The following is a 15,740-nucleotide window of genomic DNA, read 5'->3' as shown; positions in this document are numbered from 1 at the left end:
TAAATAAAATTGTTCCGATTTCACATTTATGAATGTATTAATTGTAACGTTCTAAGAGACGCACAACACAGGTTCCAAGGAGCTGTCCATTTAGCACCACCTCGAACAAAAAACTACATTTGAGGTTCTACAAATAGAATTTGGAGAGAAAAAAATACACCACTAAAACAATTACCTGTTATTCAACGCACTAAACGTGAAATATTACTGAACGTTGTTCATAAATCATATCTCTCCACGCACTCAATCACAGATGAAGATTGAGACATTGCCAGTTCAGCAACACAGTCGCGCGCATGCACACGCACTCCGAAGCATACATTGGTTGATGCTGATCAGTACAATAATAAAGACTAGGCTATTCCTTTAGCTTGCTTCCGGAGCGATATTGGCAGTTTATTGATATGATATTGAAGCTGTTGTAAAATTACAACCCTTTGTTTAAAGGAAAGCCTTTAAAGGAAAGCCTGGGGAGGGGGGGGGCATACCGCCCTTTGCAATGAGGTAAACATCATTCCCTTCTTTGACTCTGGCAGGTAAGGACCATGCATTATTATACTACGTGCATCCTAACCTGTCCTTAGACTTTTCATCTTACCTAACATATTTTTATTTATTGATCTATTTGAAATATAAAAATGATCTGCATTATTGCTCGAACAGTTGTTAGGCTACAGTAGCGAGAGTGCTTCTCATCCTATGTTGCATAGTCTCAAACGTACATATGAATACGCGGATTTGAATGCACGAGAAGACTAGAATCTCGGCACGGGATGTGTACGCTAAAGCTGATTGTGCCTGCGCCGCAGTGGCGTGGATCAGGATGATATGATGTTTGTTTACCGGAGGTCTATTAAAATCCTCATAATTGGCTCATAACATGTATTCTGGGTGTCAAGCAGCAGGCTGCTCTCTTGACTCTTGTTGAGTGCATTAATTACCATTGATTAGCGATGGACAGCTTTGTGCGCAACACAGCAGGGGGTCGGTGGTGTTTGGTAAGAGTTAGGTGTGTGTGTGTGTGTGTGTGTGTGTGTGTGTGTGTGTGTGTGTGTGTGTGTGTGTGTGTGTGTGTGTGTGTCAGAATTTGATGTTGATGTCTGTGAGATACCTGTCTGACACACGCAGCAATACATGGAGGCTGAGGTAAGCAGGGTGTTTCCCAGGCAACCCAATGGGAACTACAATCTAGAAAAATGTTCCTTGTAGATCATCAAAGTATGGTACCATTTAAACGTTTTAGTGCGGTGTCCTATTCTCTTCATTACTTCACATTTGAACATGTTCTTTCTGTTATTATAATGGTATTACAGGTTTTTTTCCCCCAATGGCTTTGGTGCAATTTTCCCAAGTATGGTACCAGTCAAAAGTATGGACACACCAACTCATTCAAGGGTTTTTCTTTATTTTTGACTATTTTCTACAATGTAGAATAATAGTGAAGACATCAAACCTATGAAATTACACATATGGAATTGTGTAGTAACCAAAATGTATTTTATATTTTTCAAAGTAGCCACCCTTTGCACACTCAAAACATCTCATCTAGAAATACATGTTAAACATTGTAACACATGGTCATATAAAGTAATTGCTTTTCAAAATGCAATACTCACATTACTTTTCATATGATTGTCTTCTCATTTGTTAAAATACATGTTACTAAATTGATGATCACTTAACCATTTGCTAAACCTATATATTTTGAACTGGTTTGTCGACAACAGATGTTGAGAATTTCATAATGAAAATGTACATTAGGAACACCTGCAATTCCATTACTTAGATTGACCAGGTAAATCCAGGTGAGAGCTATGTACCGTTATTAATGTCACTTGTTAAATCCTCTTCAATCAGTGTAGATGAAGGAGAGGAGACAGGTTAAAAAAAGATTTTTATGCCGTGAGACAATTTTAATTTTTTTTTCACCTTTATTTTACCAGGTAGGCTAGTTGACAACAAGTTCTCATTTACAACTGTGACCTGGCCAAGATAAAGCATAGCAGTGTGAACAGACAACACAGAGTTACACATGGAGTAAACAATTAACAAGTCAATAACACAGTAGAAAAAAAGAGAGTCTATATACATTGTGTGCAAAAGGCATGAGGAGGTAGGTAGATGGTCATGTACAGGTAGAGATATTGGTGTGCAAAAGAGCAGAAAAGTAAATAAATAAAAACAGTATGGGGATGAGGTAGGTAAAATTGGGTGGACTATTTACCGATAGGCTATGTACAGCTGCAGCGATCGGTTAGCTGCTCAGATAGCAGATGTTTGAAGTTGGTGAGGGAGATAAGTCTCCAACTTCAGCGATTTTTGCAATTTGTTCCAGTCACAGGCAGCAGAGAACTGGAACGAAAAGCGGCCAAATGAGGTGTTGGCTTTAGGGATGATCAGTGAGATACACCTGATGGAGCGCGTGCTACGGGTTGGTGTTGCCATCATGACCAGTGAACTGAGATAAGAGCTGAGCAGAGCTTTACCTAGCATGGACTTGTAGATGACCTGGAGCCAGTGGGTCTGGCGACGAACATATAGCGAGGGCCAGCCGACTAGAGCATACAGGTCACAGTGGTGGGTAGTATAAGGTGCTTTAGTGACAAAACGGATGGCACTGTGATAAACTGCATCCAGTTTGCTGAGTAGAGTGTTGGAAGCTATTTTGTAGATGACATCGCCAAAGTCGAGGATCAGTAGGATAGTCAGTTTTACTAGGGTAAGTTTGGCGGCGTGAGTGAAGGAGGCTTTGTTGCGGAATAGAAAGCAGACTATAGATTTGATTTTCGATTGGAGATGTTTGATATGAGTCTGGAAGGAGAGTTTACAGTCTAGCCAGACACCTAGGTACTTATAGATGTCCACATATTCAAGGTCGGAACCATCCAGGGTGGTGATGCGAGTCGGGCGTGCGGGTGCAGGCAGCGAACGGTTGAAAAGCATGCATTTGGTTTTTACTAGCATTTAAGAGCAGTTGGAGGCCATGGAAGGAGTGTTGTATGGCATTGAAGCTCGTTTGGAGGTTAGATAGCACAGTGTCCAAGGACGGACCGGAACTATACAGAATGGTGTCGTCTGCGTAGAGGTGGATCAGGGAATCGCCCGCAGCAAGAGCAACATCATTGATATATACAGAGAAAAGAGTCAGCCCGAGAATTGAACCCTGTGGCACCGCCATAGAGACTGCCAGAGGACCGGACAGCATGCCCTCCGATTTGACACACTGAACTCTGTCTGCAAAGTAGTTGGTGAACCAGGCAAGGCAGTCATCAGAAAAACCGAGGCTACTGAGTCTGCCGATAAGAATATGAGACATGGATTGTGTATGTGTGCCATTCAGAGGGTGAATGGGCAAGACTTAAGTGCCTTTGAACGGGGTATGGTAGTAGGTGCCAGGCGCACCTGTTTGTGTCAAGAACTGCAACGCTGCTGGGATTTTCTTTCTGAAGACACTGTGTGCAATACAATACGGTAAAATACAATGCATGATTACAATACAGCTGGAAGATGAATGATTACCATCCCCATGAGTTTTACCACCCTACTTCAGGTCATGGTCGAGGCATGCAATGACATCAATCCAGATCTATGTCAGTGTAACCGATGTAAAATGGCTAGCGAAATGGCTGTTGTAGATGTGTGCAGAGGGTCCCTGGTTCGAGCCCAGGTAGGGGTGAGGAGAGGGACGGAAGCTATACTGTTACATCAGGATTGGATTCATCAAGACAAAAATACATTTGACTATTACTTAATCTAACTGTACAGTACTGTAGCATATTACATTTGAAAAATATATCTTGCATTTTCTGCTATTGGATTAACTGGTTGTTAAAGCAACTGAAGATATCATTATGCTGTGTGTTGGTGATCATGGTCTTTCAAAGTAAACATATTTTGAATCAATGGTTATGTGGTGAATGATGTCTCCTAACAAAATGAATGCACAGTAAACAGTTTTGAGTGTTACTACTCTGGAGTTTTGAACCTAAGAGTATTGAACATTCACCACATAGTAGCACCAGAGCGATAAACAAACAGTATCTATTTGTATGGTACATTTGATATGAAAATGCACTCACTGAAACTGTTATGTGAGGGTTAGGCCTATCTATCTAAACATATTAACCTGCAGTATTCGACAGAGTCCAACTGAACAAGACTGAGTAGTTCTGGAGAGAAAACCTGCTATTAATAGTAATTTTAAAAGTGCAAGGGTTTGCTGTGTCAGGCTGTACTGTGTGTGTGTGTGTGTGTGTGTGTGTGTGTGTGTGTGTGTGTGTGTGTGTGTGTGTGTGTGTGTGTGTGTGTGTGTGTGTGTGTGTGTGTGTGTGTGTGTGTGTGTGTGTGTGTGTGGAAAGGAATGGACTAGAAGCACAATAGCCAGAGAGAGGGATAGAAAACAGCAAGGGGTAGAGAGATAGTCCAAATGTTCCACAAAGCTGTTTAAGAAACTGCCAGTCTGCAGCATCAAAGGAAAGGCTGACAGAAAAGCTCATATAATTCTCAGCCTCAATTACCTTAGGTTAGGCTTCAGCAACAAATGAGTGGTGAAATTCTCAAACAAATTCTCTATTCCTATAAGTGCAGTGTGCCTCACAGTCGTAATTCGAACACCTTATCTGGCTTCAATATCTACATGCTCCAGTTTAATTGAACCTTTATTTAACTAGGCAAGGAAGTTAAGAACTAATTCTTATTTACAATGATGGCCTACCCCGGCCAAACCCGGACGATGCTGAGCCAATTGTGTGCCACCCTATGGGACTCCCAATCACGGCCGGTTGTGATACAGCCTGAAATCGAACCAGGGTCTGTAGTGACGCTTCTAGCAGTGAGATGCAGTGCCTTATAGCGCTGCGCCACTGCACCACATATTCACAGCAGTTCTAAGTCATTGCATTTATCAGGAGCTGAATATATCCCTTTGTTTTTCACCCCTTCTCTTTCCTAAGCTGAATCTCCATACCATTTGGGTGTGACCTGCCCCTGTCGCCTGACCCCTCCCTTCTAGCCACTGCGACCCCTCTCTCCTTCTCCATGTTTACTTTGTGGTGAGAGATGGGAGAGATGCTCTTCTCTGTGACCCTCCATCACCTCCTTCTGGCAGGGGTTTGTCTCTGCGTCTACAGCACCCCAGTCCCGCCCCTCCACGACTACGCACCCTCCACACAGGACAGTGGCTGTGATGGACACGCTGGAGAGCCAATGGAGGGAGAGCCCTGTTTAACACCAGCAACACCTGTCAGTGTCATATCAACAAGTGTTCAATCTGGACCCTCTGATTCTGGCAGACTGTCCTATGGGATGGCAGAACACAGGACTGGCAGCTGGACTGACCTATCAGAGAATGTAGGAGCAGGGGGAGGCACTGGCCCAGATGTGGACGGAAGCGAACTAGGGGGGATAGAGCCAGTGACGCAGGTAGGAAACAGGGACAGTCATGGACGAGGAGTGGCTGGGGCTGAGAGCCAGGGGAGGGAGGCTAAGACGGGGGCTGCCTCTGAGAGCTTGTTTGAGGGGAAGGAGACTCACAGACAGCCTGCAGAAGCTCCAGAACTCTACACAGACAAAGAGATGAGAGTAGGGCCCGAAGAGAAAACCATGGAGAATGTACCTATTACCACCACTGGGGCAATGTTAGCTTCCATAGGAGAGAAGCACGGGATGACAGAGGCTGTGAATACATCTAGAGCTGCTTTACATGATGCCTCCGCAGCAGCCAGAGCCCCAGAGCCAGACAGCCAGTCAGGGACGCACCCAGTTGGGGAGAGGAGAGACCTCATCCTAGAAGAGAGGCCAGACCTCCATGGAGGAGAGGAGGGGGAAGTCAGACAGAGCTTGACCGACGTCAGAGCTCCTCTTCTGGGCCAGGAGACAGAGACAACCAGACCAAGCTCCTTATCTCCCCAAAGCATCCTTAAACACTCACCTTTGACCTCCATCCCTCCGTCAGTATGGGGATCCAGAGGAGAAGCTTCATTGCTGCCCCCTAGTGGTCTAGAGGCCACCGGCCCTGCCACTCCGCGGCACCAAGATGGAGAGACAGCGCCTGCTCTCTCAAACCCCTCCCTGGCCGACCTTGGACCGGCCCTGACAGGATCCTCCAGACAGGATGACCCTGACAGCCTCTGGACTGAACCACTGCAGCGAAATGAGGGTGAGTATGCAGTATGCTATGTTCCAATTAGTACATACTGGATATTTTAAAGAGCCACCGGGGGCCACCTGGAGTTAATCTACTCTACAGTTGCACTTGATATTCTCTGTTGAGTTTTTGCACATTCCCACACAAACAGACTTGCTCTGCCTCACAACAAGGTAAGGTGCTGCTCTGGCTGTTATTGTGTCACACCATAGAAATCCATTACATGGGTTCAGTGGCAGAGAACCGTATTTTTCTGCCTCTTTGCGTTTCGCCAGGTTTCATGAGGTTTCATTCAAAAGAGAAGGGGAAATGAAAGTGACACGTCTAGCAGCAGAGATCTCCTTTGATGATCAGAGTGACACGGGAGAGGCGTCCCCTTGGTTTTCCACGCTTCACTTTGAACCATAGCAGGCAGGGACCCAGGGAAGCAGTCTAATTATTTTCTATTTCTGACTGTGGAAATAAACCCACATGACTGCCAGCAGACAGCAGTGACAGGGACTGTAATACAAGTCTCTGGGGGATTCACTCAGCCTCCATCTCTCTCCCTCTTCCTCACACAACATCCATATAAATTCCTTCCCTCTTTGTGCTCCTCTCTCACCCTCTTGCTCTATCCCTTTCTCTCTCTCTCTCTCTCCATCCCTCCTTCCCTCCGAGCGGAACAGTAAATACCTAGGCAGGGTCAGCCAGGCAGGTTATTACTGTGTGATGCAGTAGACTAGTGGATTAGAGGAGTCTGCCTGAGCCAATATGTACAGTGCATTTGGAAATCTTTCAGACCCCTCCCCTTTTCCATATTTTGTTACGTTACAGCCTTATTCTAGAATGGATTAAAAAAAAATCTATACACAATACCCCACAATGACAAAGCGAAAACAGGTTTTAAGAAATGTTTGCCAAATGTATCTTATTTTCAGAAGTATTCAGACCCTTTGCTATGAGACTCGAAATTGAGCTCAGGTGCATCGAATTTCCATTGATCAGTCCACCTGTGGTCAATTCAATTGATTAGACATGATTTGGAAAGGCACACACCTGTCTATATAAGGTCCCACAGTTGACAGTGCATGTCAGAGCAAAAACCAAGACATGAGGTCGAAGGAATTGTCCATAGAGCTACGAGACAGGATTGTGTCAAGGCACAGATCTGGGTAAGAGTACGAAAACATTTCTGTAGTATTGAAGGTCCCCAAGAACACAATGGCATCCATCACTCTAAAATTGAAGAAGTTTAGAACCACCAAGACTCTTCCCAGAGCTGGCTGCCCGGCCAAGGAGAAGGGCCTTGGTCAGGGAGGTAACCAAGAACCCGATGGTCACTCTGACAGAGCTCCAGAATTCCTCTATGGAGATGGGAGAAGTTCCAGAAGGACAACCATCTCTGCAGCACGCCATCAATCAGGCCTTTATGGTAGATGAGGCCAGACGGAAGACACTCCTTAGTTAAGGCGCATGACAGCACGTGTGGAGTTTGCCAAAAGGCACCTAAAGGACTCTCAGACCATGAGAAACAAGATTCTCTGGTCTGATGAAACCAAGATTGAACTCTTTGGCCTGAATGCTAAGCGTTACGTCTGGAGGAAACCTGGCACCATGCTTATGGTGAAGCATTGTGGTGGCAGAATCATGATATGGGGATGTTTTTCAGCGGCAGGGACTGGGAGACTAGTCCGGATGGAGGGAAAGATAAACAGGGCAAAGTACAAAGAGATCCTTGGCAACGCTCCCCACCCAACCTGACGGAGCATGAGAGGATCTGGGAGAAACACCAAATACAGGTGTGCCAAGCTTGTAGCGTCACACCCAAGAAGACTCCAGGCTGTCATCCCTGCCAAAGGTACCACAACAAAGTACTGAGTAAAGGATCTGAATACTTATGTAAATGTGATGTCAGTTTTTAGTTTAAGCAGCTTTTGCTTTGTCATTACGGGGTATTGTGTGTTTTTATGAAGTTTTTTATGAAGAAAAAAATCAATTTTAGAACAAGGCTAACGTGAATGTGGAAAAAGTCATGGGGTCTGAATACATTCCGAATGCACTGTGCATGCCGGAAAGAGATGCAGAAAGAAACATTCAGATTGAACCTTCATCAGCTCCATAGAAAGGTAGGTGAGTAAATCAAGTTACTGTGTAAGAATAACCTGTCCCAGAAAGCTGCACTGATCATGGATACTTGAACACCATATGGTGGATTCCATCCATGGATATGATATGTGATTTATGCATTTTTATTTTATTTGTCAGAGCAGTTAGAATGTAGCTGAGAACTGGAATCAGTGTTGTGGGCCTGAAACTGATCTACTATCACCAGTACACATTCCACAATGTTTCTAGCCACAAGCTGATCTCTTGCAGTCACTAAACCAGTAATAATTGCCTATGGACAATCAGTGAGTCCTGACCCAACATCTTTTGGTGTGTGTGTATTTTACTAACAGCCATGGATGCCAGTGCCCCTCCCTTGCAGGACGCGGCCACAGAGAGCACGATGTCCTCGGAGGACCTCCCTCTCATCTTCGAGCCCTTTGATGTAACACCCGAAGGGGCGGGGGTAGCAGCGGCCACTCTCTCGCCTGACAACTCACAGCCGTCTGTCGCCATGGTTACCACGGGGATGCTGCTGTCAGAGGCGGATCTCGACCAGGCGGTCACTGCGGATACAGACGACACAGGGCCATCCCGTGTTCCGTCCCCAGTGCTACCAGATTGGACGTCGCCATGGCAGACATCCGGGGCCGGGATCTCCGAGCCAATCAGCCCCTCTGGTTCACCAATAGACCCGCCGCCTTCAGAGGCAGAACAGCTAGTACACCAGTCTGACACAGGTGAGACTTCATTCTTCCACACACTTCCATTCGTCCGCTTCATCTTTTCACCATATTGCTTACAGTCACTCGATCCGTTCAGATCTAGAAGTTTCTAGAATAGTGTCTAAAGCAGGGGTAGGCAACTAGATTCAGCTGCGGGACAATTTTTGTTAGAGTGAATGGCCAGAAAAGAATAATAATTTTACACAGCAAATTGACCACAATTAAGCCCAAAAATAGATTGTATTTGAATATAAAAATAATTTCACAACTTCATTACATTGAGACATGATCACGTCTCTTCTTTTACATGTTTTGTTTTTACAAAAAGGATAGATGTTGATGTTAGACTTCACTATGTCTACTATAATGATCCCGCTGTGATGGTTATATTTAGATGGCGGTAAGACCATACAGAACCTAGAGGAAACCCCGCCAACATCCGAAACCAATCCTATAAGCACCACCTCCCAGCAGATTACCATGACAATGGTCACCAAGACAACCAAACTGCCTGCAACCAAATCAGGTCTGGAGGAACTGGAGTCTGAAGGTAGGAGTCACAATAATACACACATAATACACCAATGGACACATTGTTTTCACAGTGTAAGGTTGAAAGTTCAAATGTACAGGAAGTTGCAGTGGTTGTATTCCTTCCTTCCTGTAGAGGAGCCAGAAGAGGATGAGGAGGATGAGAACACGGAGGAGTCAGAGGAAGAGGACAGTGAAGAGGACCTGAATGAGACCCCCATCCCTGCCCCCACCCGACCTCCCTACAGCCTCATCCCCCCACCCCCTGTCTGGGTGCAGCGCAACCAGGGCCTGAGTGAGAGGATACTCAAAAATCACACACATGCATTCATACACATGTAAAACTGACTTTGGCTATTTGTGGTCGATCAAATATGAGGTAAATATTTTCAATTAGGAAAAGAAGTGTAATTGAAATAGTGGGTACAAATCCATTGTGTAAGTCTAATTGAAATAGTGGGTACAAATCCATTGTGTAAGTCTAATTGAAATAGTGGGTACAAATCCATTGTGTAAGTCTAATTGAAATAGTGGGTACAAATCCATCGTGTAAGTCTAATTGAAATAGTGGGTACAAATCCATTGTGTAAGTCTAATTGAAATAGTGGGTACAAATCCATTGTGTAAGTCTAATTGAAATAGTGGGTACAAATCCATCGTGTAAGTCTAATTGAAATAGTGGGTACAAATCCATCGTGTAAGTCTAATTGAAATAGTGGGTACAAATCCATTGTGTAAGTCTAATTGAAATAGTGGGTACAAATCCATTGTGTAAGTCTAATTGAAATAGTGGGTACAAATCCATCGTGTAAGTCTAATTGAAATAGTGGGTACAAATCCATTGTGTAAGTCTAATTGAAATAGTGGGTACAAATCCATCGTGTAAGTCTAATTGAAATAGTGGGTACAAATCCATTGTGTAAGTCTAATTGAAATAGTGGGTACAAATCCATCGTTCTAATTGAAATAGTGGGTACAAATCCATTGTGTAAGTCTAATTGAAATAGTGGGTACAAATCCATTGTGTAAGTCTAATTGAAATAGTGGGTACAAATCCATTGTGTAAGTCTAATTGAAATAGTGGGTACAAATCCATTGTGTAAGTCTAATTGAAATAGTGGGTACAAATCCATCGTGTAAGTCTAATTGAAATAGTGGGTACAAATCCATCGTAAGTCTAATTGAAATAGTGGGTACAAATCCATTGTGTAAGTCTAATTGAAATAGTGGGTACAAATCCATTGTGTAAGTCTAATTGAAATAGTGGGTACAAATCCATTGTGTAAGTCTAATTGAAATAGTGGGTACAAATCCATTGTGTAAGTCTAATTGAAATAGTGGGTACAAATCCATTGTGTAAGTCTAATTGAAATAGTGGGTACAAATCCATTGTGTAAGTCTAATTGAAATAGTGGGTACAAATCCATTGTGTAAGTCTAATTGAAATAGTGGGTACAAATCCATCGTGTAAGTCTAATTGAAATAGTGGGTACAAATCCATTGTGTAAGTCTAATTGAAATAGTGGGTACAAATCCATTGTGTAAGTCTAATTGAAATAGTGGGTACAAATCCATCATGTAAGTCTAATTGAAATAGTGGGTACAAATCCATCGTGTAAGTCTAATTGAAATAGTGGGTACAAATCCATCGTGTAAGTCTAATTGAAATAGTGGGTACAAATCCATTGTGTAAGTCTAATTGAAATAGTGGGTACAAATCCATCGTGTAAGTCTAATTGAAATAGTGGGTACAAATCCATTGTGTAAGTCTAATTGAAATAGTGGGTACAAATCCATCGTGAAGTCTAATTGAAATAGTGGGTACAAATCCATTGTGTAAGTCTAATTGAAATAGTGGGTACAAATCCATTGTGTAAGTCTAATTGAAATAGTGGGTACAAATCCATTGTGTAAGTCTAATTGAAATAGTGGGTACAAATCCATCGTGTAAGTCTAATTGAAATAGTGGGTACAAATCCATTGTGTAAGTCTAATTGAAATAGTGGGTACAAATCCATTGTGTAAGTCTAATTGAAATAGTGGGTACAAATCCATTGTGTAAGTCTAATTGAAATAGTGGGTACAAATCCATTGTGTAAGTCTAATTGAAATAGTGGGTACAAATCCATTGTGTAAGTCTAATTGAAATAGTGGGTACAAATCCATCGTGTAAGTCTAATTGAAATAGTGGGTACAAATCCATTGTGTAAGTCTAATTGAAATAGTGGGTACAAATCCATCGTGTAAGTCTAATTGAAATAGTGGGTACAAATCCATTGTGTAAGTCTAATTGAAATAGTGGGTACAAATCCATTGTGTAAGTCTAATTGAAATAGTGGGTACAAATCCATTGTGTAAGTCTAATTGAAATAGTGGGTACAAATCCATTGTGTAAGTCTAATTGAAATAGTGGGTACAAATCCATTGTGTAAGTCTAATTGAAATAGTGGGTACAAATCCATTGTGTAAGTCTAATTGAAATAGTGGGTACAAATCCATCGTGTAAGTCTAATTGAAATAGTGGGTACAAATCCATTGTGTAAGTCTAATTGAAATAGTGGGTACAAATCCATTGTGTGGATTCAATGTGCTTCAAAGCCACTCTCTCTTTTTCAGTGCGTAGATGGGTGGAATTGATCAGAGAAAAGGTAAGACTGCCCCCTAATGGTATTTTTTAAATTAGGATCACTATTAGCTAATGCTAAAGGAGCAGCTACTCTTCCTGGGGTCCACACAAAAGGACATAATACATAACATTTATAGAGAAGTACAACACAGAACTATAGTACATACTGTACACTGAAAATAAGGATAGTCTGCTTCATACATTTATGCCTTAGCATTCCATGCATCATTCACTCATAACAGCAATAATGAAGCCATTCATTTTCCCATATATTGCAACCCTTTTCTCAACTGTTACAAGTGCTTTGTCTAAACAGGTTCTGATATCCTAATCTCAGAGCACGAGTTGTTCTGTAAACACCAGAGAGAATTTCACAACATCAGGAACCATCCGTGTCCTTGGTTCTTCCATTTGACATCAATACTATGCCTCATCATGTGATTCATAGATGCCTCTGAATGCAAGTGCAACACATGAAAACCAAAACGCAAAAATCATGTGCTCATTAATTCCTGCTCAATTCCTCTGGCATGAACAGAGCCACATATCATATCGTATGGAGTTGCACCTACAGTACAGTACATTTCACCCCTGCTATGTTCCTCTGACGTGGATGTAGCAACCTTGACTCATATGGAGTTGCACCTACAGTACAGTACATTTCACCCCTGCTATGTTCCTCTGACGTGGATGTAGCAACCTTGACTCATATGGAGTTGCACCTACAGTACAGTACATTTCACCCCTGCTATGTTCCTCTGACGTGGATGTAGCAACCTTGACTCATATGGAGTTGCACCTACAGTACAGTACATTTCACCCCTGCTATGTTCCTCTGACGTGGATGTAGCAACCTTGACTCATATGGAGTTGCACCTACAGTACAGTACATTTCACCCCTGCTATGTTCCTCTGGCGTGGATGTAGCAACCTTGACTCATATGGAGCTGCACCTACAGTACAGTACATTTCACCCCTGCTATGTTCCTCTGACGTGGATGTAGCAACCTTGACTCATATGGAGTTGCACCTACAGTACATTTCACCCCTGCTATGTTCCTCTGACGTGGATGTAGCAACCTTGACTCATATGGAGTTGCACCTACAGTACATTTCACCCCTGCTATGTTCCTCTGGCGTGGATGTAGCAACCTTGACTCATATGGAGTTGCACCTACAGTACATTTCACCCCTGCTATGTTCCTGGGGGTGGATGTAGCAACCTTGACTCATATGGAGTTGCACCGCATTCAGCTAAATTCCCCTGATGGAACCATACTGTCCTCTACTATAAAATAAAGGCTAGAAAGTGTGGTCCTTCAGGCCGTTTGGCTATTTAGTTTAGTCAAAAAAACATGTAAAACATCTACTGAAAGAGTTTGTCTCTAGGACACTACTCTTTGTCTAGTCTGTCTCTCCTGTGTGTGTGGCCCCTCTTTCACCCATGCCCCAACCATGTTCCCTCTCCCTCCAGGCAGGGTATGTGTCTGGGATGTTGGCCCCGGTGGGCATTGGCATCGCAGGGGCCCTGCTCATCGTTGGGGCCCTCTACAGCATCAGGATGATCCATCGTAAGAGGAACAGCTTCAAACACCAGCGCAGGAGGAAGGTCAGACACACAGAGGTTAATAAGAATAATACACTAGCACTACACTATTAAATAAGGATCAGTCTAAAGTGGCTTCCTTACCTCCTCTCCATCTGCACTGATTGGAGTTTCTTTCACGTCAGTGCAGATAAGGAAAGGAGATGGAGAGGAAGAGACTATGGACTTATTGAGCTGTATACAACCTTTACCTCCATGCAATGAATGTCCTGACTTTTGGGTTTTGCCATCTGTCCGTTTCATCTCCAGCAACCCAGGGAGCCAAGCAGCAACGGGCAGGACCAAGCCATGCTATTGGCTGACAGCTCCGAGGACGAGTTCTGATCCCTCCCACAGCCCTGTGCATCACATCTCCATGACTACCACATCGCCAATCACTATGGGCCGCCTGGCTATGAGACAATGGGGGAAGTTGGCGTACTACTGTCAAGACGGGTGGGTTTTTGAAATGTAAAACATGGTAGAATGTTTGCACACCTACGTAGTTACAGGTGCAGAGGGAAAATTATAGAACATTTTAAGAGACTCCAGGCTATTGACATTCTTGTATGATCCACAATGTGTTGATCACAAACCAGTTTGAGATCCTTTCAAACACACACTGCATAAAGGGATGTCAGTTTGTTGATGCCACTTTATTTTTAAATGACTGGCTCTAATTAAAACGCTAGAGGGGACACCTACATCGCATACAATAGGCTCTCAGTTTATAAAGCTTAGCAGGGTTACATTTCAATAGTCTAAAGTGGCTTCCTCTCCTTTCCTACATTTTAGGAAGCCATTTTAGGAAGGAAGCCACTTCAGACTATAGAGATCCACTTACTGGAGTAATATTGCCACATACTATATTGTTCATAGCACATCATAGACACTGGAAGAAGAAAAAGCATAAGCTCTCGGCATCAGTTGCATTAAGTAAATATGTATTGAAAATACTGACAGCGGTTCTTGGATTCAACCTTGTCGATTGTTGAAGGCCAAAGGCATGTCATCATCCTACTTTGAAAGCAGCAGGAACCAGCTCTGTGTATCTACTGTGTGTGTGTACAGTATACTGATATTTTTCCTCTTGTTGCTCCTCCTGACAACGTTAGGTTTTTCCTCCAGTGCATGGCAAGCAACCTTTTTCATAACCGTATATACAAGGCTAATACTTAATTAATCATCTCTATATCATTTCCCATTTAATAGTCCATGACTCTACAGAAAGCCCAAGTCATTTGGAGTCATTACAGACACGCTGGCGGATTTGTAAAGGGAGACCACTTGTCTTTTTCACTCAGCCTCTGTCCTGTACTGTTTCTCCAAACAGTGTAGCAATAGAATGTTCTTAGTTTGCACTGGTACCTGAAAGGACAGCAGGTTGACGTTTGTCATGAATCTTGCCCTTGAGGTGGACCGGAGCCATTTCCGCTAGAATGGGCCAGCTTCAAAGTCAAAATGGGCTATTGTAGAAATGTATGAAAACAAAATGTAACTTTAGATTTAAGGTTAGGCATTAGGGTTAGCAGTGTGGTTAAGGTTAGGTAAACAAATCTGATTTTAGGACTTTGTGGCTGTGCCAGCTAGTGACTACTCTGTAAAGCTGCCTCAAGAACAAGATTCACGATGGTAAAAAAGAGTCAGGTGAAAGGCTCAGTATCCTCGAGTTTTGGCTATCAGCCCCCCTGACGCTTTCTGCTACAGCGTTGATGCCACTGGGATCTAAATGCATCTCTTTATTTAGTTCTGTGGTTGATCTAAACTGTCTGCCTTTTAGCACTAAATCTCACAAAGGTGTTTTCAAAAATCAAGTTCAATGTATTTAAGTAATCTTGCATTGTTATCTATAGTAGTCACTCATTTCAAGTCTGTGAAATGTGTCATTTTGTGTGACCATCTCCTGGTAGGTTGCTTGAGAAGCCTGTTAATATGCAATAATACTCTATCATATGGGTTCTGTAAAATTATGTCAACATTTGTCTTTCTTTCTATAGATATCAAATGTGAAGTATTTACCAATAAAGCTCTGTTTGGGAA

General features: G+C 42.9%; 1 protein-coding gene across 2 annotated transcripts; it reads left to right on the top strand.

Moving 5' to 3' along the window:
* The first annotated feature begins 302 nt into the window (after positions 1-302).
* On the top strand, positions 303-15,740 carry LOC135505699 (armadillo-like helical domain-containing protein 4). Of its 2 annotated transcripts, none has more exons than XM_064924747.1 (8): positions 303-536; positions 4,953-6,157; positions 8,587-8,973; positions 9,353-9,508; positions 9,626-9,784; positions 12,106-12,137; positions 13,590-13,724; positions 13,971-15,740. In XM_064924747.1, exons 2-8 carry the CDS (start codon positions 5,059-5,061, stop codon positions 14,043-14,045), a joined length of 2,043 nt encoding a protein of 680 aa, XP_064780819.1. In that variant the 5' UTR covers positions 303-536; positions 4,953-5,058; the 3' UTR covers positions 14,046-15,740. The 2 variants fall into 2 exon arrangements, with proteins under 2 accessions (XP_064780819.1, XP_064780818.1); XM_064924746.1 differs by having other exon boundaries at positions 13,590-13,739.

Source organism: Oncorhynchus masou, chromosome 19 (assembly GCF_036934945.1).
Source record: "Oncorhynchus masou masou isolate Uvic2021 chromosome 19, UVic_Omas_1.1, whole genome shotgun sequence".
Lineage (NCBI taxonomy): Eukaryota > Metazoa > Chordata > Actinopteri > Salmoniformes > Salmonidae > Oncorhynchus > Oncorhynchus masou.
This window is presented reverse-complemented; position numbering and strand designations above follow the sequence as displayed.